The 26,159-nt window shown below is 42.0% G+C and overlaps 1 protein-coding gene across 3 annotated transcripts in view; it reads left to right on the top strand.

Annotated features, from left to right (window-relative positions):
* The window catches only part of RPS6KA2 (ribosomal protein S6 kinase A2), a 330,666-nt gene that overhangs the window by 234,551 nt on the left and 69,956 nt on the right, over positions 1-26,159 (top strand). For all 3 annotated transcript variants that reach the window (XM_075924624.2, XM_006134512.5, XM_089777328.1), the window contains 5 exons: positions 1,113-1,193; positions 2,145-2,224; positions 5,760-5,866; positions 15,838-15,875; positions 16,912-17,054. In XM_075924624.2, coding sequence (XP_075780739.2) covers positions 1,113-1,193; positions 2,145-2,224; positions 5,760-5,866; positions 15,838-15,875; positions 16,912-17,054 — 449 coding nt within the window. The remainder of the gene's footprint in view (positions 1-1,112; positions 1,194-2,144; positions 2,225-5,759; positions 5,867-15,837; positions 15,876-16,911; positions 17,055-26,159) is intronic.

The raw sequence follows: 26,159 nt of genomic DNA, 5'->3' as shown, positions 1-26,159 counted from the left end.
CATATGTGAAATTTTGGTTTGGACCAGTGTCTTTAAGCCAACCATTTTAAAAGCACAGTTGTAGAGAAGAATGTGCCATTGCACTGTAATATATTCATTACTTGGGTGCTGGAGGCACTCAGCTTTTGACCTTCCATTTATCAATACACCCAACTCACGTACATGTGACAATAGAACCACATTGAGGTCTCATGCATTATTGACTAAAATAAACTGGCAACACAGTGGGAGGGTTGGTGGGTGGGTGCTGGAGCTGAATAAATAATGTGGTACAAGGAGAAGGAACAGGAAATCTAAACAGATGTATTAGAAAAATCAGTAAAACTGTGACCAAGAAGAAAATACATCTTTAGGATTGAGAGATTCATCTGAAAAGTGGAACCCAGCATGGTGTCTTGAAATTCTATTAAACACAGTTACTATGTAATCTTCCATTTCAGTCTTGATTAGCCTGAACCCTATACACGTCAGTAATTATTTTTTCTCTTATTCTTCATTCATATGATCCATAAAAAAATCATTATTCTTGCTTCTGCCTTGCACTAATTGTCTCTGCATATGAAAATAATAGTTGCCTCTTTTGCCTCAGCCACAGAATTTTCCTTTTTACTAATTGTATCAGATTGGGAGCTTAAAATATCACATTCAGGTGTTCAATGAGTCATTCTTATTGCTAATATCAGCACAGCACAAATATGCTTAAATGCACACCGGGTTAACTATCATAGTCTCTTGGTTAACTTGCCACGATCAGTTGCAGTTATGTTTATTTTTTAATTGATGTTTTATTTTACATTAAAATTATTTGTGTAAGCCTTAATCACCTATAGTTTATTTTGAAGTAGTGCCTCACAGCCCAGCCAAGATTAGTACTTGCTATTGTACAATTGCAAAGGAACAGTCCCTGCCCTAACCACTTACTATCTACAGAGACAAGACCGATGGATAGGGACAGGGAGAGAGGGAAGGTGAAGTGACTTGCCCAAGTTACATAGGTGGCCAGTGAAAGTGTCAGAACTAGAATCCAAGTCTCTTGAGTCCCGGTTCCGTGTTCTCTCTCGTGTATCTTGCTTCCTCTTAATCGACTGTTCTCATTGTTTTTGACTTTACAGTTCGGGATCGGGTGCGATCGAAAATGGAGAGAGATATTTTGGCAGAAGTGAATCATCCTTTCATAGTCAAGCTTCATTATGGTAACTAAAATTAAATGGAATTTGCATTATTTTCATGTTTGTTGTGGAAATTGCTATTGGATCTGTATTGTTGGTAAGAATAGCACCTTCCCAAATACTGTCCATTTCCCCTCAGTTTCTGGTGTGCATGAGACTTCATTTTCCTCACATCGGAGGAAAAGTTCATCATGTGGCAGGCTTAGCTACTCCTCTCTCAAAATAAATTTGATGCCAGGTATAATGTAGGGATGGAGTTACCAAGTGATGCTGGCGGTAGGCTAACAAATATGCTAGTCCTTCCACCACTATGCAGCAAACAGCTTGATTTTATTAGTCTCTTGTTTCAAAAAAACTACTATTAATTGATCACACTCCCTAAATGTCTGTAAACTAATGTAACGCTCTCAGTTACACAGAGCAGCTTCTCCCTAGATTTGTCATAGCCCATCAAGCTCCCAGAATTCCTGGAGAGTCGTATTGCCAGTGCTTAGGAGCTTCTGTGAGAATTTTGACCAGATGTGGCTCTCTTCTTGCTCGGATTAGTTTTATTCTCTTCTCTTTTCCTCACCCTGTGCAATGGAGGGCAGTTTTTGCTTCTTACATTACATCTACACCATAATTAAAGGCCTGCAGTTGGCTTGGATCAGCTGGCTCGGACCCACAAGTCTCAGGTCGTGGGGCTCTAAAATTGCTGGGTAGACATTTGGGCTCAGACTGCAGCCCTGGCTCTGGGACCAGTTGCTGAGGAATGTGTTACTAATAAATCCCTATCTCCCAGCTAATGCAGGATTGTTCCTTTTAGTATGGGCTAGATTGCTTAGTTCAGCAAAGTTTAAATAATTCTATTCAAAAACTGAAGTGTTACTATGGTAGGAGAGTTAACAAAGGATGTAGAATTAATCAATAATATTCATTCTCTGCAGACTTTGCAATGATTAACGTTTCCATCATCTCCATTCTTTTCTTATGCAGCATTTCAAACAGAAGGAAAGTTGTATCTAATACTAGATTTCCTGCGGGGAGGAGACCTTTTTACTAGACTCTCCAAAGAGGTAAGCCCTTTGATTTTTGTGTAGAACACACAGTAATGCCTTGGATCATTTTCAGAATTTGTGTCTCTGGGTGTATTTACATTCCATGAATCTCAATTTGAGCCGTAATTGGTTATAATTTCCCTAAATGTTTTTAATGCCTTTGTTGACATTATGGGATAAGTGCTAGCATCATGTTTAATAGAAAAAATTAATTACCATTTACTCCTAGTGGTCAGATCATTGATAGTTCCTTCTCATGGTAGAATTACCCCTAACTCTCTGCTAAAAAGAGACACAGGGTGAGTGTGATGTGGACAGAAAAGATATCCAGATTCCACATCCTATGAAGTCCATGTTCAAGTGGACATGTGTAACAGGGTTAGAGAGTTCACAGGAAGCTGAGGTTCAAGTGCCAAAAAATTGGAAAATCTGGAAGGGATATTTCACCAGATATTTTACACTTAGCAGAGGTCTCGTTCTGTACTCCTTCAAGTAAACTCCAAAATTAAGAGTAAATAGGCTGGCAGGGTGCCCCAGTATATTCCCTATTGTGGCTTCTGGTGAGTAAAATTCCTGTCTTGCTGTAACTGGGTTCAGCTATCCCTGATTAGCTCCCCGATGGAGTGTCTCTCTGAGGTGACTCAAGTAGCCATTCTTCTACACACAATTTTATCACCCAATTACAGAGAGAAACTGCTGTCAACTTGGACTTGAATAAAGATATTAACTGGTTAACACACTACAAAGACATTTTCCATACCTTTAACATTCATATTTTCACATAAAAATGTATGAGTGGGATACATCAGCCTACTTAACTAGTTTCATTAACATGGGTCCTACAATTGACACGTAACTGCTTTTGCTGTTATATATATCTTGGATTCTGTTGTTTTCACTCCTACTCACCTGAAGATGTGGGTTTTACCCACAAAAACTCATGATCCTGTATATTTATTAGTCTCTAAGGTGCCACAGGATTATTAGTTGTTTCTGAACCTTTAGGAATTCACACAAAAGGTGAAATCCTGGCCGAACTTACTCCTGGTTTAAGGGTTGTTTTGAAAGAAGGGTATTTTCTCAAAATAATCATGTCTAAGCAGTGTGTTTTATCTCGAAATAAGGTATTTTGAAAAAGCAGCCGGACGCAATTATGCAAATGAAGTGCAGGAAATTCAAATCCGTGCTTCATTTGGAATTTCATTTGTCTGCATTTGCATTCCTCTCTCAAAAGAAGAATGCGGCGTAGACATACCCTTAGAAGACACTGAGGTAATTTAAAGCTAAACAACAGCACAGGACACTGAGAACCAGGACTGGTGGCTGTAAACAAACCTTATGGGACATCAGGAAACTTGGCCACACCCACAATAAGTGGACAGTTGACTAACTAAAACCATGGCAGACCATGGATTTTGCTGGACCAGAATGTGCTGAACTAGAGAGAGTCAGTCTCTTCTTTGCCTCTGCCCTTCTGCCCCAAGAATTACATTACTCCAACCCTGGACAGAAGTGCTGTCTAATCCTTAAATTTCCAATGATTTTGAGGAAGAGTGACCCAGGTTTACCACTCTTTCCCTGTGTAATGTTTTTATTTTTGTTAAACATACATTATTCATAACACAGCACTTTTAGTCTGACTAGAATATTTCATACAGACCTTATCCCACACTGCTTCCCAGAATTAAATGTCCATAAATATACAGTTACATAATTAAAAAAAATAGCAGAGAGGAGAAAACTGACAGAGGATGAGAGAGTAATGAGGAAATAATGGTTTTCAGATTAAATTTGAAAAGAGGAGGAGAGTCAATGAGGACAGGCACAGGACAGCTGCTGATGGGGGTAGGGGTTGCCCAGGAGAAGAGACTTGCACCAATCCCGGTGAGGCAGTGAAAACTACTGGGTACCACAAAGTCGAGGGTGTAAATACAGAGAAAGGAAAAGAGAGTGCATGTGAATAATGCAAGCCAAATTCTTAAAGCATTGCTCTCACCTGAAATCTGGCATTTTCAATTCACAAAGAGCAATGACAGCAAGTGGCTATTTGTTTTGAAAACATATTACATTATTTTAAATTCTACATGGGTTTTGGTTCTATCTACCATCGGTAGAGACAGTGGTGGAGAATGTTATTCCATTTACACCATTGGCTGAGCTCATAGGAGAGGATACATCTCTGAGAGTCTTTTTGCCTGGGACTTTTGCCAGTGGCATTACAAATCCCAAGGAGTTTAACCTGGGACACATGGGAGCAAGCTGGGTCTGGCTGCTGGGGAGAGGCAATAGCTAGTAGTGGAGGTGGGGATGGACACAGCTGTGAGAGACTCCAAGGCAGAGGGTGCGAGCTGACCAAGTGGCAACCTGCAGAATGTGGATAGTACTGTCCCCTGCAGCAGCTGGTGGGAGTCCCAGTCAGCCAAGAGCTACCACCTTCCCTTGGAGCTAGCAGTTCTTCTCTCTTCTGTCTCAGCTGTGTACCTGCTCCTCTCCCTGCTTCCCTGCCCCTGGAAGGGTCATCTCTGTCTCCCTTCCAATTCCTTCCTCATGGGTTCCCCTATATTCTTTTCTATTCCCCTGCCTTCCTGTAGCTGTGGTGAAAGCTATGTGGTCAGGGCTTGAGTCACCAGGACCAGGCAGAAGACAGCCCCTAGCTGGCTGCCAGGAATTGCTCTAGAGGACAGCATTAATCCCACCTCCCCACGTGATGTTTTAGAAGCACCCAGCTGGGTAATCTGCAGCTATAGCTCAGCTCTCTGAGTTCTGCTTCACAGCCAGTAGCTGCAGTTCCCATACCTTAGCAATCAGGCTCCAGGAGTTTGCCACTGTGCTCAAGTTAGACTAGTGGAGGAGCCATTTCTGGTCTGTAGCCATTCTGCCTGAGCCGGATATTGTTCTGTGTCTGATGCCATCAGGGTAATGTCTGATATCAAACTTATGTCTTGGCAGGTGAGTAAGAGAGAAGCTTGTCATAACTAAGACCCCAAATCCACTCAATTGAATTGAAAAACTCATGTTCGTTTCAATGGGTTTTTGGATCTGGCCCTAAGTCTATGCATGTTGCATATTTTGTTGACCTTTTGAAAATAAATTCCATATTTCCATTCATAAAACACTGACAGACAAAATAGGTCTAAATCTCAGCTTGTGGGAATTTGGGATTCATGTGCCAAGAATTTCATAAACAAGGATATATGTAGGTACTAAGGGCCTAGCTGGGCATTATTGACTTTGTCACTAACATCAATGACTAAGGCTCAGCCCTGATTTATATTCATATGTATTGTCGGCTGAAATGACCAAAACAAAAAGGAAAGCAGCACTATTTAAGGGAGGAGAAAACATAGCTGAATTAACAGAATTTTATCTTGTAACCAGGAGAACCTGATAAGGATAGTCAATGTGAATGCAGACAAGTACTGACACATTGAATCTGATATGATAGTCTTTCTTGAATTCCTGTGTCAGAGAATTCTCCCGTGCAGCTTGTTCAAAGGAAATCAACCGGTTATCTTACAGTAATTAGATTTGTTCTCCCTTTCTTTCTGTCTAGGTAATGTTTACGGAAGAGGATGTCAAGTTCTACTTAGCTGAGCTGGCCTTGGCTTTAGATCACCTCCATAGTCTTGGAATTATTTACAGGGATCTAAAACCAGAAAAGTAAGTGAATGAGAATAAATTAACTAAAAACATGTATATGACCCTTTCAAATCACTTCCTTGTTATATTAATAAGTCACAAAATGTCAAAGACCACCCTTCGGTATCTTTTTCTATACACTCAGATAAGCATTTGTTGATGATGAAGGCCCTGACTATTTGTAGATCCTTCATCATCATTGCTAGATTTTATCCTCAATACCACTGTGAGGTAGGTATTTACCCATTTTATAGATGGGGAGTTGAGGCACAGTGTCAGTCAAGTGACTAGCAAACCGTTATTCAAGAAGAGGACTGCGATTGAGCCAAGAATTGCTTTCTAGTCTCTTGTCAACTCAGTGCCATATCTATTAGACCAGCCTTCCTACTCTACCATTTCAGCGTGAGACAACACATCAGTCAATCATCATACACAAAAATGGGTGCCCTGTTGCTTTGGACTAGATTAAATTATCTCAGTTTAAAAAAAAACTAGGTATGGAATGAATGCCCAGATCCTGATCTCATTTAAAATGAGGAAAATCTACATTAATGCCATTAATCTGGATTCATACCATTTTAATGCAGAGCAGATTTTGACCCTAAAGTTCTTCTCAATTTAAGAGCGTTTACTTCAATTTGTAATCACGCCAAGATGAATTGGCCTCAGTCCTTCTGTTTTATAAACCATTTGGTGAGGGCAGCTAAATTGCACCAAAAGTAAGTTTACAGTTTCTAAAATGCTCATGTTCCCTTTCTCTCCTTTTCCAAAATATTTGGTTTATTTCAGTAGTAAATATAAATGACACACATAGTGAGGTGCCTGGGAGCCAGTTGATCTTTCAGGTGGTTGCTCTGTTCCAGTTGAAATATGTTTAGCATGCTTTGTTTCATGCCAATTTCAGGCCTGCCAATGGGGAGGGGGAGGAGCACCAGCCCTTTAAATCGACAGCAGAGCACTGCACGGCACGTTCCACGTGGTTCTGAGGTGCTGAGGGCTGGCTGTCCCTGGCCCTAACCCTTCTGCCTGAGGACCCTCCCCAGCACTCTCCGTGACCAATTTTAACAAACCATGCTTCAACCTATATAAGTTATAAATAAACCTTTTTATTGAAATATTCAGGTTTGTTTAGAGGAAATTACAGTGTAGTGCAATAACAAAAGCCAGTCTGACTATCATTTATGCTTCAGAGTCTAAGAAGATAGCAATATTCTTTCTCTTCCTGCCATGCAATTATTTCTTTAGAATGGTATGTAATCAGTTTCTTATTTCTGAAGGAAAGTGGAGACTAATAATATTAGAAGCTGGATTTTGCAGGTGTAAGAATTTGAGGGCAGGAAGGTTGGTTTATCCACAACTACCATGCAAATTATATAACCTTCTAATTCAGTTTCGTGTATATATTGGAGTCATTTTGACAAACCAGCAGACTGAAATGTCATTTGATCAAAAGACCATTTCATAAATGACTAAAACTTGCAGTCATTTTTTATTATTTGAAAATAAGAACCAGAAATTTACCAAATGCAGAAAGTCACCACTGAATTAAACAGCTACTTTATTACCAAATATCAAATATAAAAGAACATCTGTCATCAGTAACAAGTGCCATGTGTTTTTTTTTTTTATCTCTGTTTGCCAGCAATCTTTTTTATTTCACTATGTTTTTGGTGCTTAGCTCATTAACATTTGCTAGACAATCACATACAGCATTCATAAGCACCATAAGAAAGCTAATACATAAATAAAATAGTGTTTGTGATGTTTGGTTCTAATTGCTCTTATTGAGAATCATGAGCTAGGGTCCTCTATTGGATTATCTTATACTTACTTTTGTGGGGACTGGCACATTCTCCACAGCTTTTTGCTTTAGACCCGGGGTGGGGAACGGCAGGCCTGGGGGCCAGATCCAATCCCCAGTTTGCCTGGATCCAGCCCCTGAGACGCAAGGCTCCCCGCAGCATTGGAGAGCCCATGCTGGTGAGGGGTAGGGTTTGTTTTTGTTTCTCACTTGTATGCAGCCCCTGATGGATTTTTTTCTTCTGTGGGTCAGTGAACCCCGGCCCAAAAAAGATTCACCACCTCTGCTTTACACAAACTGATGAAGTGCTGAACCACCCTAATATAAACACATCTAAAAAGGTGAGTTAAGGTATAATTGTTTGTAGGCACATGGCAGTGAAGTTTAACAAAAAAAAAGGTTACAACAACAGGCCCCTTACAGGCCAAAAGAGACTGACCGTGTGTCAGCCGACGGTCAGGGCAGTGAGTCCCTTATGACCGGCTGAAGTTCTTTTAAATTGTGCTTGGTTCTGTTACAGCAACTGAAGGAGTCAGGTTAAAGCTTAAACAGTTACTATTTTATTGTTATAGGGTAAACTTAGTTGTTAAATGCTACTGCTGTGTTACAGATAACACAGCCACTACAAAGGACAGGACAGAAATTACACTAATAAGTCACTTACAGGTACCATGAAACCCTTTTGGTTCTCTGAGCTCTTATTAAATGCATGCAAAATACACATAGCAGGTATATATTCTCACCCCTGCGTTCCAGACTTGGCATGGCCAGCGTCTTTCTCTCAATCCCTCGGGAAGAAGTAGGGCGAGGTTGGGCGTCCCATAGACCTCGGGAGACAATCAATACCTGCCAGCAGGTATAGATGATTGGAGCTCAAATGGGGTGGGCTGCTGAACCTCTTTTATACCCCTTGGGTCATGTAGGCTTCTTCCTGGTCTCAAGTGGCCAATTAGGAAAAATGGCTTTGAACACCAAGTTTCCCACGAAGGGTGCAAAGCATAATTTACACCTGGGAAAAATGCAGACAATGGGCACCTCTGGTATGTGATGGGCGAAGATTCCTCTCCTGGGACAGTGCAGGCGTGTCAATTACTGGTGCTAGCCATCAGGGCGACGGGAGGCCCCGGGTCGTCAGCTAGCCCATTTACTGTCTGGTTTTTGTTTATGGTAGAGTCAGGGACAGGCAGCACACCTGCGTTCCCAGGGCATCAAAGGCTGACTGCCTTTCTCTTGCTCTCTTGGGGGGGGGAACAAGATGGGGTTCATGGAAAAACAAGATGTGGTTTGTGTCTGGCTACACCGTGGGACTAATGATGCAGACAGCTGGGATAGACAGTTCTATGTCAGCAAGAGAGGCTCTCCTGCTAACACTGCTTGGTGGGGTGGTTTAATTATACCAGCAGGAGAGCTCTCTCCCACCAGCAAAGAGCAGTTACACAATACTATACTACAAGTTCCATAGTATAGACAGCCTTAGGAATCTTTATACCAGTCTATGTTTACGCTAGGAGCTGTACTGGCATAAGATATGGGTTAAAAAAAATCCTAAACAAAATAGTCATACCAGTATAGAAACTGTGTGTAACCCAGGAGTAGGAGAGGATGGCAATAAGAGCTTGTGATTTCGTCAGAACTTTATGAAGCCATATTGGCTGATCTGATTCAAAACATTAAATAAAAAGAGCCAAGTTTGGAGAAAAAAAATTGATAGATTTTATATACAAGCTACATTAGCAGATATTTATCTTTCTACATGCTATTTCAGGGTTGTCCTTTTTTGACATGAATTTGGTTCAAACCACATGTGAAAGTGGTTTGTGTCTAATATTTCAGAAATAAGAAACACAATTGTAATACAGATACCAACAGCATTATATCGCTCTGTAAAACCTCTAGCCAAAGTGCTGAAATAGAGTGCCGAGTGCAATATTGGCTTGATGGTTTACATCACATCATAAAAGCTCAACAGGCCTGAATTTCCAAATGCCCCATGTATTGTTTTATATACATATACAGTGTTTTAATATATTTTAGCTGATGTTTCCAGAGTTCAGTTAAAACTAACACTTGCTGCTAACTCTTTTAAGGCAGTGATTTACTGGTATATTTTAGTTTCAGCTATAAACATCTGGATTTTTTTAAAACTTTCCATTCTTGAGGTCAATAAAGAATTACTAGATATGACTTTTAGAAACAGTTAGGATTTTAAACTCTTTAAAACTTTGTTTTGACTTAAAGTAGCAGATATTACCTTAGTATTAGCAGTGTTCCCTTTGCTTCTGTTTCACATACAAATATGTAGAGAAACTTACAAATACTGAGTTCATTTATTGATCATCCCAGACTACTGACAAGTTTTTAAGTGCAACCTCTGCACACGAAGAAGTGTTGTGATGATGAGAGCAAGATTATTTAAATCCAAATAGGCAAAAATTAGTCTCTGTCACTCAGCATTGTTGGCAAAGAAAAGCTACTTCCTTCAAGCTGCTTAAAGGCTAATTCTGACTCTTAAAGTGAGTAATATTTTTCTGCACGAGTGATCTCATTGATTTTCCATAAAACTACTCATATAATAAAGTAGTTACTCCATCCTGTAGCATTATTTGTGTAGTAAACTGCTATTCAATGCATGAATAGCAGAATTGGGCCCTTAAATTAAGTCATTAAATGCCAGAAAAACATGCACATTTGATGGAAATGTGTTAATATAGATGGTGTGGTTAAAGTAGCTCTGTCTCTTACCAAGAAGTCATAGGTAATTGTCTTCCTTTTGTGACAGAAAGGGCTAAATTAACATTCAATGTAATTCTGTTGTAACTCTTCATTGACTGCACTGGAGTTATAGAACAAATGAATTTGGATGACAAATGTGCAGTGCTGAGATTGGGTGACATGATGCAAATATTGAACCATAATAAACATATAACAGGGTGTCATGACATCTTACATTTATGACTACCTCCACTTTGTAACATTATTTTAATCTCTGAAGCTTTTATAACAAAATCTGCAACCAGATGAAACTTAGTGTTTCAGATTTTCTTACCAATCACAATGTCTGGCCAACTTTTCTGAAAAGCACCAAACATAGGTTACATTTTATGCAAGCCTGACATGACGTGAGTATGGAGCATATCGGACCAAAATCATTAAAACCTTAAATAGTTCTATGTAATTTTGTTGCCAGGCCAAATTTGGTAATTTTGGCTGAGTTGCACTCTGCTCTGGGTTGTTTTGACCTAAAAACTCAAAGAGAAGCCTAGAAGACATGAACTAAAAATAGATATAGAAACCATGAAGTTTAATGGATAGAATCATTTTCATATTGATTTGAGATGCACAGGAACATCAATATTCAATGGGGCACGTTTTTTTCTGCTGAAGATTCAGCAGTGGACTTCAGCAGTTGGTTGTAATCCCTGCTGTAAAGCAAACATTGTTTCTCTACTGGACATGTTCCTCTACTGTCCCTGTCTTAGTTCCCCATCTTTAAAAATGAAGATGAACGTACTCCCCTGCCTGCGAGCCAGAAGCAATAAAGAGCAATAGGCATTGCTTTGGACTGTCAAAGTTTAAATTCATTGTTTATGTTCTAAGATCCTAAAATTGAAATTATTAGAGAAGTGCAAATTATGGATAGTAGTTTTGAAATAAAGAATATGAAGAGCCACAGTTTTACAGACACTTTGTAACCTTGCAAGGAAAAAAATAATTATGAAATAAAAGATGCACACCATCTTAGGGTTTTGATGATATCTTCAGAGTCCTTGGAGGAATTATAATCTAGTATAATTTGCTTATCTGTTTTTCCTCTTCTTGTAACATAATTATTGTATTTTCATAGAATCATAGAATACTAGGACTGGAAGGGACCTTGAGAGGTCATTGAGTCCAGTCCCCTGCCCTTATGGCAGGACCAAATACTGTCTAGACCATCCCTGATAGGCATTTATCTAACCTACTCTTAAATATCTCCAGAGATGGGGATTCCACAACCTCCCGGGGCAATTTATTCCAGTGTTTGACCACCCTGACAGTTAGGAACTTTTTCCTAATGTCCAACCTAAACCTCCCTTGCTGCAGTTTAAGCCCATTGCTTCTTGTTCTATCCTCAGAGGCCAAGATGAACAAGTTTTCTCCCTCCTCCTCATGACACCCTTTTAGATATCTGAAAACTGCTATCATGTCCCCCCTCAATCTTCTCTTTTCTAAACTAAACAAACCCAATTCCTTCAGCGTTCCTTCATAGGTCATGTTCTCTAGACCTTTAATCATTCTCGTTGCTCTTCTCTGGACCCTCTCCAATTTTTCCACATCTTTCTTGAAATGCGGTGCCCAGAACTGGACACAATACTCCAATTGAGGCCTAACCAGCGCAGAGTAGAATGGAAGAATGACTTCTCGTGTCTTGCTCACAACACACCTGTTAATACATCCCAGAATCATGTTTGCTTTCTTTGCAACAGCATCACACTGCTGACTCATATTTAACTTGTGGTCCACTATAACCCCTAGATCCCTTTCTGCCGTACTCCTTCCCGGGCCGTCGCTTCCCAGTCTGTGTGTATGAAACTGATTGTTCTTTCCTAAGTGGAGCACTTTGCATTTGTCTTTATTAAACTTCATCCTATTTATCTCAGACCATTTCTCCAATTTGTCCAGGTCATTTTGAATTATGACCCTATCCTCCAGATTAGTCGCAATCCCTCCCATCTTGGTATCATCTGCAAACTTAATAAGCATACTTTCTATACAAATATCTAAATTATTGATGAAGATATTGAACAGAGCCGGTCCCAAAACAGGCCCCTGCAGAACCCCACATGTTATGCCTTTCCAGCAGGATTGTGAACCATTAATAACTACTGTCTGAGTACGGTTATCCAGCTAGTTATGCACCCATCTTAGTTTTCAAATTACTGAACTGGAAGAAAGATTTTTTTTCCCGTGCCTGGATCATATTAATAGTGTATGATTTCCTTTTCAAAAGGAGGGTGGAAAAACAAAAGTAGCTTAGTTCAGGTTTGCAGATCTCATATGTAATAGCTGAAATAATTGTCATTGTCACAATAGAGCTTTTGATTAATGATAGTGAAGAATAAAAAGGAATTGTAAAAAGAATAAAACAAAGAGACAAGACAGGAGGAATGACTGAAGGAGAGGTTTGTTTCCACAATTGCTAGAGAAGTTTACTAAATGCCAGTTGTTTCAGTTGGAATAATTAGTGACAGATTCAGTGGCTGCTTCACTACTCTCAAATTGATTCATTGCAATAATGAGCATTTTTTCCCTCCAATTCATAGCTCATTTTTCCCTTCAGTGTAGTTTTTGGTTCATAAATATGGAATTCTGTATATTTTATACAGTAAGGTGACAAATTACTTTGCTGTACACGTGCATCCATGCGCACACTCCCTTCCCTTTTTGTCCTGACCTTGGGCAAATGTAAGCCATAAGTTTAAGTGACAAAAGTGTAAAGCTGCCTAAGGACAAAAATGTAGCACTCAGAGACTCTAGCCTGCTGAGTACAAAGAAAAAGTAGTGGGAACATTGACTATGCATTAGTCCCTCCGTGGAGGTATTAATGGTGATGCAATAGGGACAGGTGCATCAAATGTGTGGAGATTAATGCAGGGAATTGCAATGGCTTCATTGCAAACAATCTCATCTGTCTATACCAGTAGTGGGTAAACTGTGGCCCATGAGGGTAATCTGATTGTGGGTTGAGGCATTTTTTCTGACATTGACCATCCTCAGGCACTGCCACAGATTTCAGTGGCTGCAGCTCGCTGTTCCTGACCAATGGGAGCTGGGGGCCACAGGGACATGATGGCAACCACCCCCCACAGTTCCCATTGGCCAGGAATGGCAAACCGTGGCCCCTGGGAACTGCAGGGGCTGGTGCCTGCAGATAGTGTCAGCAAAATGTCTTGCAGCCCACAATCCTGATTGGGCTTCCTGCAACCTGTGTTATAACTGCAAACATAAGCCCCACCCAAGACAAAAAAAAGTGTGTGAACCTGCCAATACTCAAGGAGGGTGGGGATATAGACTTTGTGATTCAGAAGTTAATACTGCAAAAAGTGACATACCTTTCCAGGGTGAAATTATTTATAGGATGAATGATTCAGGGGAGAAATCAATGGAGGCTTTGCAGATGTGCAAATGGAGGCTTTGCAGTCCATGCTGGAAGTGCCCCTAGAATTACTGCTGAGCTGCAGTCTTCATTGTTATTACCAAAAACTTCCCCTGGGTTTGGGAGTGAAGATGAATCATTGTGGACTATACTCCCCCTTCTACACTTCCAGGGCCAAAACTTTGTGATTAGCATATTTTCTCCTGTTGCCCTTTTTTTTGAACCAACTGGCTAGTCAAAATTCATGGCTTTGTGGATGTTTCGGTTGGGAGCAGAAATTAGTGGCAGCTAGGTATTTGTCTGATGCAATCTTGTTTATTTACAAGGCATGTACAAAGTCCTGTGTCTCTAAATGCAGAAGGAAGAGCCAAAATCTCTTTCTACAGCTTTTTCCTGGGTCACACTATGCCACAGACTTTTTCTTGCTTCTTTTCTTCTGGCCCCTCTCTCTGAATTCTGGTATATGGTCTCAGTAGCTGTGTGTTTCTCTTACTCCCAGCACATACCTACCCAAACAAAGGTCAACAGATCCGCTCTCTGGCAGGTTCACACACTTTTTTTGTCTTAAGTGGGGCTTAGGTTTACAGTTCTGATAACTGAAGGGCGAGTTCAAATCTGTCAACCTGGAAAGGGGGTGGGTTGTGGTTATCCCAAGCCATAAAAAGGTTTCACCCAGCTCCTAACATTGACCTCCAAACCACACAAGTGAGGGAAGAGCAACATTCTATTATCTTCCTCAGTGTAATGCTGTTATTGAGGGAAGATTATCACTAGTGCATATTTAAACATGCCTGGTACATGACCCGTGCTTAAAAGCTGATGCTTCTCCAGGAAGATGAAAACAGATGGAAAAACAGCATCTTTGCTTATTAAACAATAATGGTGATTCAGCTGTCAGCCGTTGGTATTGAATTATAGTCAATAAGTCTGTCCCCAGCCTACACATGCATTACAGACGGTCATCTGTTTAAATTATGTTTCAGTGCAAAGACAAGATTTTCTGCAAGTATAGACTAATATATCAGTTTTGCTTCTATTATGCTCGGATCCTTAACTCAAATAAGTTTTGTTATTCTTCATTTAAATTATTATTCTGGGGTGGGGCTGGAATGAGGGATTCAGTATGCAGGCTACCGTGGGGAGAGAAGACCGCCCTAGTCCTCTCTCCATGCAACAGCTTCAGGCCAGGTGAGAAGTGTCTGTCCATGGCCATTGCAATTGCAATGGGCACAGCAATTGGGGGAGGAGTGCATGTTCCACAGCCGGGGGACGGACAGACACACACAAACTCTCTGAAATAATGTAGTAGATAGCTGTCCCTTTCTTCATCCCTGCTGGCCTAGTGGGGACATGACCTCATTTCTTTATTATCTTACCACATTCTGCATATTGGTTCAGAGACCCTACATGACACTTAATAAAATTACCTTTTCTCCTGAGATTGCTGCAACATTGAGCCCTTCTGGGGAGGTTGGCAGCCTTAAATCTAACTTGCATTATTTGTTTGGTGTTTGACTCGATGATGATGATGATACACTTTTTTACAGTGTATAGCCCACACTTGGAGAACCTCTGATCTTCATGAGTGGAAGAGTCCATTTATTCCTCCCTTTCAAGACTCTGTAGATCACCTTGCAACCTTTGGGGTTCTCAGTGCACCTTTTTCTCCTTTCCTTCAAGAGCAGTGAAAGTTCTGTGACTCTTGCTGCTGAAAGCAGAGACCCCGCAGTCAACTCCCTTCCTTCAAATACTGTGTCTCTCTGGGTTCAGTTCATGTGTCTGGACACTCCCACCCAGACATTCAAGTCATGCAATTGGCTGTCTTGCCATGTCAGTCGGGCTGTTCATGTCTCAGGCACATAGGTACGTAGACTTTGGGGCTTCTGAGGATCTCTCTCCCCTCTGCAGTCTCTGAGGAGGAGGTTGGGCTACATGAATAAGTTGTACATATTTTTTCTCTTTCACCACTTTTTATTCTGTATTGCTAAATGTACTTTATACCTTCCTAATCCTTTGTTTTTTGTTTGTTTGTGTGTTTTGCCTTTTCCCTTCCAGCATCCTCCTAGATGAAGAGGGTCACATTAAGATTACAGGTGTGTAAAGAACAGCATTTGATCACTGAAACTTGATCTCTACCTGCCAATTCACTGCATTGCTTTCCATGCATCATTTCACCTTGGGCCAGTAGTTGGAAGGAGATTGCTGGAGAAAACCTAGGGGCTTCAGGAAGATAGGACTGATGATTCAGTAGCTGACATTATTCTCTCTGATCATTGCTGAGCCATTGGCCTGGTATAGCATATGGGCCCAGTGCATGCAGAAGGTACCATTTTATCAGATAAAATAAGGCTCCTGACTATGGCTTCCATCTCCAGTCTTCTAACTCATGAGTCATTGCAACCACATACCAGTCCAGTTTGGCTTCTACTTCCAGAGTAAATTGTAACCAAAATACACCTGGAATGGACACCTCTGTGATGCCTTGGAGCTGCTGTGCAGGTATCACTGCATGCTTGTCCACTTGTTAGGATTAGAAATTCTGTGGCACTTTTTGCAAGAATTGGGTTGCTAATTCCAGTGTTCAGTGCAAATGCCAGCTGATGTAACTAGATTCTGCCTGTCCATTTTGGGACCGTATCTTCAGAAGTGTGAAGGGGGAAATGCATGTGCCCAACTTCAGGTCACAGATCCCTTCATGCAAGCAGGGAACTTCACTCAAGTATAGCCATGAGCAAATGCAGCTTCCAACATCTATGTTTTGGTACTTATGTGCACATTGCCTGCACATGATGGGTATGTCTAGATGACACGGATTTTTTGAAAAAAGTGGCCTTTTTCAAAAAAACTTCACCTGTGTCTAGACTGCCATTGAGTTCTTTCAAAATTAAAACAAAAAAAATGCGGCTTTTTTTGACAGCTATATTTTGGAGCTTATGTGAACGTTGCCTGCCCAATATGGGTCTATGCACTTCTGTGAAACTTCAGCTCTCAGGTGGATTGGGTATTCTTCACCTCTGTCCTGAGCTGTTGTGTGTCATTTGAATGAAAAATATTGTTTAACTGTAAGGCAAGGTTTACAATCATAAGCCAAGATCTAACAAAAGTTCCATCTTTTTTAAAAATATCTAGATTTTGGCCTGAGCAAGGAGGCCATTGACCATGACAAGAGAGCCTATTCATTTTGTGGGACAATAGAGTACATGGCCCCAGAGGTGGTCAACCGGCGAGGACACACGCAAAGTGCAGACTGGTGGTCCTTTGGTGTGCTAATGGTAAGGGTGAATTATGTTTCCCTTTTTCCTTCTTTTGGCAGCTGTTTTGATATTTCAAGCTAAGAAGGCTCACTTTCAGCAATTAGTGGACTGGTAGTAAGCAGAACACAAATGGGTGATGATTGCTTTGATCGTTCACATGGCGTCAGCAGTAGGAAACTAATTACTTCTGACATTATATGAGATGACATTTGGCCACTAATTTCTCACTCCCTCATTCCAATTCTCTCATAAACTGGCTGTTATAATTGATTGCCATGAGTCATGATAACCTTATTCCAAAGAGATAGGCAGAACAAGTTTAGAAAAATACAATCACCCAGGGAATAAACAGGACCTCTGTTGTGTTATTTGCTAGCTTCGTTCCTGAGTGGAAGCAGTTCCTTATGTGAGATCTGTCAATAGGCTATCCCTGATCTCTCAGAGAAACCCATGGGAGACTCCACCTCTGCAGCATTGAATATAAAGTGAAACATCTTTGAGAAAATCAGAGAAGAGATTCAGATTCACATGCTTTTGTGCTCCAGGGATTATTCTCTGACAATGTTTCTTCATAAGGACTGGAGATTAAAATCCCAGTATGAGCAAATTTTGATGAATTTGCTTTCAAAGAACCAAATCCCCCATAGGCAATATTCACCCACTTTTAAACATACACATTAGTTATTATTTGTTAATCATAGACAATGTGATCAATTTAGACACAATGAAACACAAATTCCATATTCCCTCCCTTGAAGGGTAGCAGCCTGGTTAGACTGTAAACTCCTTGGTGCAGGGACCATCTTTTTGTTATATGTTTCTACAACACCTAGCACAGTGGGGTCATGAATAATGAATAATAAATAATGAAGAAACCATTATAAATGGATCCCAGCAACTTTTAGAGCCTCATGTACTTCAGAGATCCAGTTTGAGGTTGGTCCTGCTTTGGGCAGGGATTGGACTTGATGACCTCCTAAGGTCTCATTCAGCTCTAGGATTCTGGGATTCTGCACTAGGAGGCAACATTGAACTAAGATATGCAATTCCAGCTATGTGATTAGTGTAACTGGCATTAATGTACCTGTAATGGGGTCAACTCACCAGCATGGTGCCTTCAGCAAGATGACATTGGGGAATTAGCTGGCTGTTCCGACGTGTCCCTTTCCGCTGGCGTCTCCCCCATGTCCTCCATCGGTACGACGTTGTCTTTGTCTGCACCACCACTCTGATCTTTGTCTGCACCCCCTTCTGGGGAGGTCATTGTTCTTCCTTCACTACTTCAGGGTCCTCCCTACTTCCTAGGAACCCCAGGTCTTCTACTGGGGAACACCAAGCTCCCTCCAGGAACACCCAGTTCCCTTGCACCTTCCAGGCCTTAGTGGCCCGCTGCCAGTTCCTCTCTAGCCCTTGTCTCCGGGCAGACTGCAGTCCCTACAGGCCACTCCTCCCTGGCAAAGGGTGCGGACCTGCTACCTCTGCCTACCAGGTTGCCTCCTGCAACTCTGCCTTCAGGCCTTATGATCTGGGGCTTCCCTGGCCCCGGCTTCCCCAGCCTACTGCATCTGCCTCTCATAGCCCAGCCTTTCATGACTGTCTCTCGCAGCCCCGCCCACCATGGTTGCCTCTTGCAGTCCCTAGGGCCTTAGGCCTAGTAGCCTGGGTTTGCAAGGCCCAAAAGCCTCCCCAGCCCTGCCCTCTTTCAGGGAGCTTCTTGCTTTCCTGGCAGTCAGGTCTCTACTGCCCTCCCTCCAGGGCTACGTCTAGACTGGCATGATTTTCCGCAAATGCTTTTAACGGAAAAGTTTTTCCGTTAAAAGCATTTACGGAAAAGGGCATCTAGATTGGCACGGATGTTTTTCCACAAAAGCACTTTTTGCGGAAAAGCATCCGTGCCAATCTAGACGTGGTTTTACGCAAAAAGCCCCGATCACCATTTTCGCGATCGGGGCTTTTTTGCGCAAAACAATACCGCATTGTCTACACTGGCCCTCTTGCGCAAAAGCATTTGCGTGAGAGGACTTTTGCCCAAATGGGAGCAGCATAGCATTTCCGCAAGAACACTGACAATCTTACATGAGATCGTCAGTGTTCTTGCAGAAATTCAAGCGGCCAGTGTAGACAGCTGGCAAGTTTTTCCGTAAAAGCACCTGCTTTTGCGGAAAAACTTGCCAGTCTAGACACAGCCCAGGAGTCCCTCATAGCCTCCAGCTGGACCTTCATTAGCTGCCTCAGCTGGGCTTCCCTCAGACTCAACTCTCAGCCCCTTAAAGGGCCAGTGCAGGGCAACGCACTGTCACAGTACCTTAGATCAAGTTACCATGATATCTCCATTGTGGGAGAAAAACTCTCCCATAGACCCCGCTTACACTTCCTGATCTGGTAGAGTTCAAGAGTTGACAAGAGCACAATCAGTGGTTGATTTAACAGGTCTTTACTAGAGGCACTAAATCAACCCCTTAGGGGATCGATCCCCACAGCATCAATCTCCCGATAAGCGTAGACAAGGCCTTCCTCTCACTCCCCCTCCTCAATACTGGAAATGATAATGGAATACAGAAGAAGATGAGATAGAGATAGTAGATTCATCTTAACTGTGAGCTGGTGCTTAAGCCTTTTCTCAGAGGAAAAAGAGCTTTAACCTCTTTAACCAATTTTTCCTTTGAGTAATTAATTGATTAGGTATGTAAAAAGGGATTTCTAGATGCAAAAAGTATGGAAGGATATCTGCTGTTTGTGTTTTCTTCTTTGGCTATCTCCTTATACGGTGTTTTCCTTGAACTATGACTAACATACTCTGGTGGAAAAGCTAATCTTAAAATAATATAAAAGATCAGAAAGAATTAAGTGATATCCAAATATTGGTTAGAATTTGCCTCAAAGCAGTTTGGTCAAATTCACACCCAAAATATACTAATTGGAATCATGCATTTTCCATCAAAATACATGTCTGTAAGTGTTATTATTCATATCCAAAATCTTGATCAATAGGATGGATAAGACATATGTTCCCTGCAGTAAATTCTAAACAGCTGATTAAAATGTTAGTGATAAATGGTATTTACCATAGAAATGAGACCCATCATCAAATCGTGTTACTTCTTTTTTTCCCATTACACTATTTGCTTCAATTCACAATCGCATAAAGAGTAAAAGATCTATAAGCCATTTTAAGGAACTGTTTACTTAACCCACAATGCAGGATCCAAGCACATAAAATGTAGATTCAAGGATAAAAATAGACTGAATCAAAAGAGATAAAAAATTTGGCCTAAAAATAGGGTTCTTTTCAGATGGGTCAGTGGTTGCCAAGGGAATAATGTAATTCTATCTAAACAAGCTGTACAAGCTCTAGTGTAGTGTTCCCACTTGGTATATTATTGTAAATGGATGTGGGCTATCTAGAGGAAAGCAGTTCTTACAATGTGTGGGATTAATTTTCTGAGGTGCTAAGCACCCTTAGCAACCACTGACATCAACAGGAAGTGAAGGTACTCAACACCTCCCAAGAATTGGCCCTAACTTATAAAAGCAAATGAGTTCTGGGACAACAATGCATGTAAGGAAGAGCAGCAGGATTGCTGATGATAAAAAATAGCAGGAAGGAATGCTGGAAGAGCATTCCTATAAAGGAACAGAGAGTGAGATAGAGATTTGTTGAGAACAACGGCCCATTACAAGTATAGTTAGGGGCATCAAGATTAAAGGTGCAAAGCTTTTTTGTTATGAACTTCTGAATCCTATCAGTAGGCATTAGCAATGCCCCACCCTGTTACCATGGAAACAAATATTGCTTTTGGATCAATATCAATAGAAAGACTTGTATTCTGAGTTCAGGTGAGAGGCTCATAATTCAGGAGTTCTGATTGTGGTTCTGACACCTACTCCATCTGGATCCTTGGACAAGTAAGAAGGCAGGTCTCCTTCAAGTTTCACTGGTGTAAAATGGAGCTAACAAGGACAGATTGTCCAGTCTGCTTTGCATGGCACAAAGAGCCTAGAGGGGGTCTCACATAAGAGGAGGCATGGGGTGAGATAGCAAGGGACCTTATGCCCATGGTAGAAGCTCAAGCTGCCTTCCTGTAGCTTTAACTTAATAGGGGGTCAGATGGCTGAGAACAGAAAAGTTATTGCCAGCTTCTCATCAGCATCAGCATCCTCTCCTAAACACAGTGGAGAATCAAGCTAAAATAATATTTAGTTATACATATCATGGAAGTGTTCTAAGGTTTCATTTAAGTTTGTCAAGCACTAGGCTTGTAGTCTAGACGTACCCTATCTGACTGCTTCTCTTATTTTACTGTTTTGTGAGATCACTAGGTAAATGTTACAGCCTCTCTCAATCAAAAAAGTATGATAAGGTGAATAGTGATAGAAATGTAGCCGTGTTAGTCTGGGGTAGCTGAAGCAAAATGCAGGACAATGTAGCACTTTAAAGACTAACAAGATGGTTTATTAGATGATGAGCTTTCGTGGGCCAGACCCACTTTTTGATCTGAGGAAGTGGGTCTGGCCCACGAAAGCTCATCATCTAATAAACCATCTTGTTAGTCTTTAAAGTGCTACATTGTCCTGCATTTTGATAAGCTGAAGTGGGAGAAAGGAAACACTTCCTCTTTTGCAGTAAATCGTGGTATAATGAGTCAAGAGTGGCATCTCATAATTTCTAACATGCTAGCTAAGGAGCCCTCAGGGATTCCCCAGGAACTACTTGTTAGAGAAAGGTACCTCATAATCCATGGCATGCTGTTTCTAGAGAACCTCTGAGTCTCACTGTATGGCCAACCAAATTGAGACCAGGAGTGTTTTTCCTCTCCCACTGCTCATTAGTGAGGGATGATAAAGGGGTCAGGATTAGGGAAAAGTAGTAGTCATTCAAATGTACTGGATGGAGTGGGCACATAGGCTACGTCTACACTGGCCCCTTTTCCGGAAGGGGCATGTAAATTTCACTAGTCGTCGTAGGGAAATCCGCGGGGGATTTAAATATCCCCCGCGGCATTTAAATAAAAATGTCCGCCGCTTTTTTCCGGCTTTTAAAAAAGCCGGAAAAGAGCGTCTAGACTGGCCCCGATCCTCCAGAAAAAGTGCCCTTTTCCGGAGGCTCTTATTCCTACTTCAAAGTAGGAATTCAAGGAATAAGAGCCTCCGGAAAAGGGCACTTTTTCCGGAGGATCGGGGCCAGTCTAGACGCTCTTTTCCGGCTTTTTTAAAAGCCGGAAAAAAGCGGCGGACATTTTTATTTAAATGCCGCGGGGGATATTTAAATCCCCCGCGGATTTCCCTACGACGACTAGTGAAATTTACATGCCCCTTCCGGAAAAGGGGCCAGTGTAGACGTAGCCATAGTGTCTCTGAATATGGGGGATTCATGATGGAGCAAGTGAGAGGGGAGGGAAATGGTCAGTAACACAGCCACTGGGACCTGTACAAGACCATCAGGATAAGCAGGTAGTACACAAGGAACAAGCTATGACATGGCTTATATATGGGGAGAGGTATAGCCTGAATCTCTCAGCAGAGCTGCAGAGTTCTATGATGGGTTTGGCATCAATTTACATGATCCATATCCTGCGGTGTGTTTACTCTTTGACTGGGTGTCAGGCCTAGCTACTCTGGCCATCAGACAGCAAGCAGTGTATCTATGTGCAGGGGTGGCTGCAGCAAGTGCAAATATTTTTTGTCAAGTCTCATGTTCAGTATTGAACAGAATTCTTAATTCTTTGGTAATAAACAGGTAATGGGTGACATTAGCTGGTAAAGACATACATTATTTTAATTTACAAGGATGTTTTTCTGTTCACTTCATCTTTCTTAACCTTTTTCAGCATTATGTTGAACACAATGGCATTGCACTTTCAAAAACATCAAAGCTTTCTTCCAGATCCTGCCTTCATTCAGTTCACTGAAGGAAGAAAGCACTGATGCATACAGTGTGCTAGAGATGCACTCCTCTGACTTTCAAATATTGATGTTAAGTGTGTGTCTTTTGAATTTGATTTCATCTTGATATTAGAACCATATAATTGTAGAAATGTGGTAACAAAGTACAAGTGATTGAGACATTGTGGAAAATGTTCTGTATGGTGCTCAAGGGAGTTCCTACCACAACTCCCTAATGCCAGTCAACAACTAACTTTTTTTAAAAATAAAAGGACACCATGTGGGCAGGGGGAGGGAAGAGCTGGCTCCTGGGCTGGCAGAGCCCTCAGGGAACAGCAATTACCAGAGAGAGGGATGCCCTCTTGGTACAAAACTTCAACCTACCCTCCTCCATGTACCCTGAACTACCTTCCATCCTACACACAGCTCCTACCTACCCATCTCCTGCATCCTGAGCTACCCTCTCCCCACACAAAGCCTCTAGTGACCACCCTATCTGCAGCCTGAGCTACCCCTTTGCTCTTATTTTTAGGCTGATTTGTTTTCTGTGCCCACATTGTAAATGCAGGTCTTTTCCTTCTTACATGGCCACTGTCCAGGCTGTCACTCAATACTGCATCCTGCGTTGAATGTGTCAGACTATGGCTTCTACCAAAATGAAAAAATTTTAGACAGTTTTAATTTTCTTGAATTAGGTTTTAAGAGCAAGAAGCACAGAAAAGAGAAGAAAGACTGAAAAACATAATGTTAGATATCTAAACATCCATAATTCTAGAAAGGAGAGGGGGAAGAGTTAGTGTTAACACATATTACTTTTCTTACCACTTAATGGAAAGGTACTTAAGTTTCATGTTTTTAAATGACTTGGGTGCTTTCAATAGGACTTTGGCTCCTAATTCACTTAGGCAATTGTATGATTTTTTTTACCCACAATTTTATTCCCCTCTGTCGGGGGGCTCCCCCCTGGTTTGGGGTTGCCGCCCCCATCCAGGGCATAGTTCAGCCCACTTGGGCCTACCCCCAAAGTGCAATGCCCCTCTTTTAGGGGGAATATGGCCCACTGGCCTAGTCTCCAAACGTCCTGCCCCTGTAGTAGGGGGAATACGGCCTCCTGGCCTAATCCACAGTACGCAGGCCCTGAAGCCCGACCCAGGGCCCTATGAGTGGCGGGTGGCTCCCACCACTGGCTCAGGGGGGCTCCTCCCCACAACGCACGGAACCCTCCGGGGCCTTTCCAGCTCCCTGCCCTGGGTCGCTTCCTACCCCCGGCCCGGAGCGTCCCACCTGTCGGCGTTGGGCGGGTGGCTGTAGCGGCGCTTCCCCAGCCAGTGTCGGGGTTGGCCGAGTCCGGTCCGGTGCCTGGGTCATGGGGGGTCGGCCGGCGGCTCCGTCATTGGGGCCGGGCCCGGCTTGGGCCTGGCAGCAGCGCGTTCAGCAGTCCTGGCCACTCCCTCCCTGGCAGTTGGGTGCTAGCTCCAGCTCGGGCCACGGTCTGCCCCTTCTGAGCAGGCCTGCAGCCTTTTATACCTCGGCTCCCCTCGGAGCATGCCCAGTAGGGCTGTGTGGGTGGGGCTCTCTCCACCCCCAGCACCAGGTGGTTTCCCTGGGCTAGAGTGTGGGGTGGGGCCGCCCCGTCACACCCTCTAATAAAATAGCTATGCCTCTCTGACTTAAGCCAACCATCCTTCCTCACTTTTCTGGCCCCTTTGTTTTCTGAGTCTGGCTTATAAATGTCCACACACATTTGAAAGTCCGCTGTCTCCTTTCAAGTAGCTGTTGTCATTAACTTCATGGAGATTCTTGGTGACTAAGATTAAGCCTTAACCCTCCCTCTCCTTCTGTCGCCTCCCCAGAAAACTATAACTATTTAATGGTTGTGCTTAACTCTGTGGTTCAAGTTATTAAATCATCAAGTACTTTTCCTGCTGATGACTGTGATTATTGAAGAAGGAATTTTAGGAGCCCTTATCATTCATATAGCCCACTGATTGTAGTTCTGATTTACCAAATCTTTATAAGTCTGGACATGACATGGGCATGAAAGCTTTCCCTTTTAGACACAGAACTTTCCTTTACTTAAAAAAGGAAATGCAGTAGTGTTGGTATGGCCAATACTGTTGTGTGGCAACTGTTGAGTTCTCATAGGGTACGTCTAAACTACATGCCTCCATCGACAGAGGCATGTAGATTAGTTTATTCGAAAAAGGGAAATGAAGCCGCGATTTAAATAATCGCGGTTTCATTTAAATTTACATGGCTGCCGTGCTGAGCCGACAAACAGCTGATTAGCTGTTTGTCGGCTCAGCACACTAGTCTAGACGCTCCCCTGCCGACATAAAAGCCCTTTATCGACCTCCCCAGTAAACCTCATCCTACGAGGCATAATGGAGAGATCGATAAAGGGCTTTCAGGTCGACGCGGGAGTGTCCAGACTAGCGCGCTGAGCCGACAACCAGCTGATCAGCTGTTTTTCAGCTCAGCACGGCAGCCATGTAAATTTAAATGAAGCCACGGTTATTTAAATCGTGGCTTCATTCCCCTTTGCCGATCTGTCTAATCTACATGCCTCCGTCGACAGAGGCATGTAGTTTAGACACACCCATAGTTACCATTGCATCTTATCAGCTAGAGGAGTCGTGAATGATTATGAGAACTGCAAAATTCAGCTGACTTGTTAGCGAGTCCACTCCATAACCAGAATGCTTGAGAGGTAAAAAGGTAAAAGATATAATTTTATTTATTTTTATATTTATTTTATAGGTATGTATTAGTCTATCACCCCTCTCCGCATCAGGCTGCTAGCACAGGTACTAAAGAAGAGAAAGTATTTCAGAATAGAAAGGTACACATTTGGGGACTTTTTTAATGAGATTAGCCCCCTGGCAGCCTGGTTTTGCAGTCTATGGCTTCATGAATTATTGCTGTGCAGACACTGCATTGTGCTGTGAGTCTCAGAGGTGAAATTAAGCTTTTTTTAAAAATTTGCATTGTATAACTTGATAACTTAGTGATGGGGAAACCACATTAGAATTGAAGATTTAATATGCATGATGTTCCAGTGTGGTTGATAAAATGTGACCTGATTTAAATATCTATACAGAATAGAAGACTTTAATTTCAAGCAGTAATGTCTGAACAGCCCCAACCACAGTTAAGAGTTTAAAATGGGGGTTCACATTTATGTAATGAAATATGTATAAAAGTAAAAATATTTATTTGATAAAAATTGCAACTTCATCT

Source organism: Pelodiscus sinensis, chromosome 3, assembly GCF_052426305.1.
Source record: "Pelodiscus sinensis isolate ZL-2025 chromosome 3, ASM5242630v1, whole genome shotgun sequence".
In the NCBI taxonomy this organism is placed as follows: Eukaryota; Metazoa; Chordata; order Testudines; family Trionychidae; genus Pelodiscus; species Pelodiscus sinensis.
This window is presented reverse-complemented; position numbering and strand designations above follow the sequence as displayed.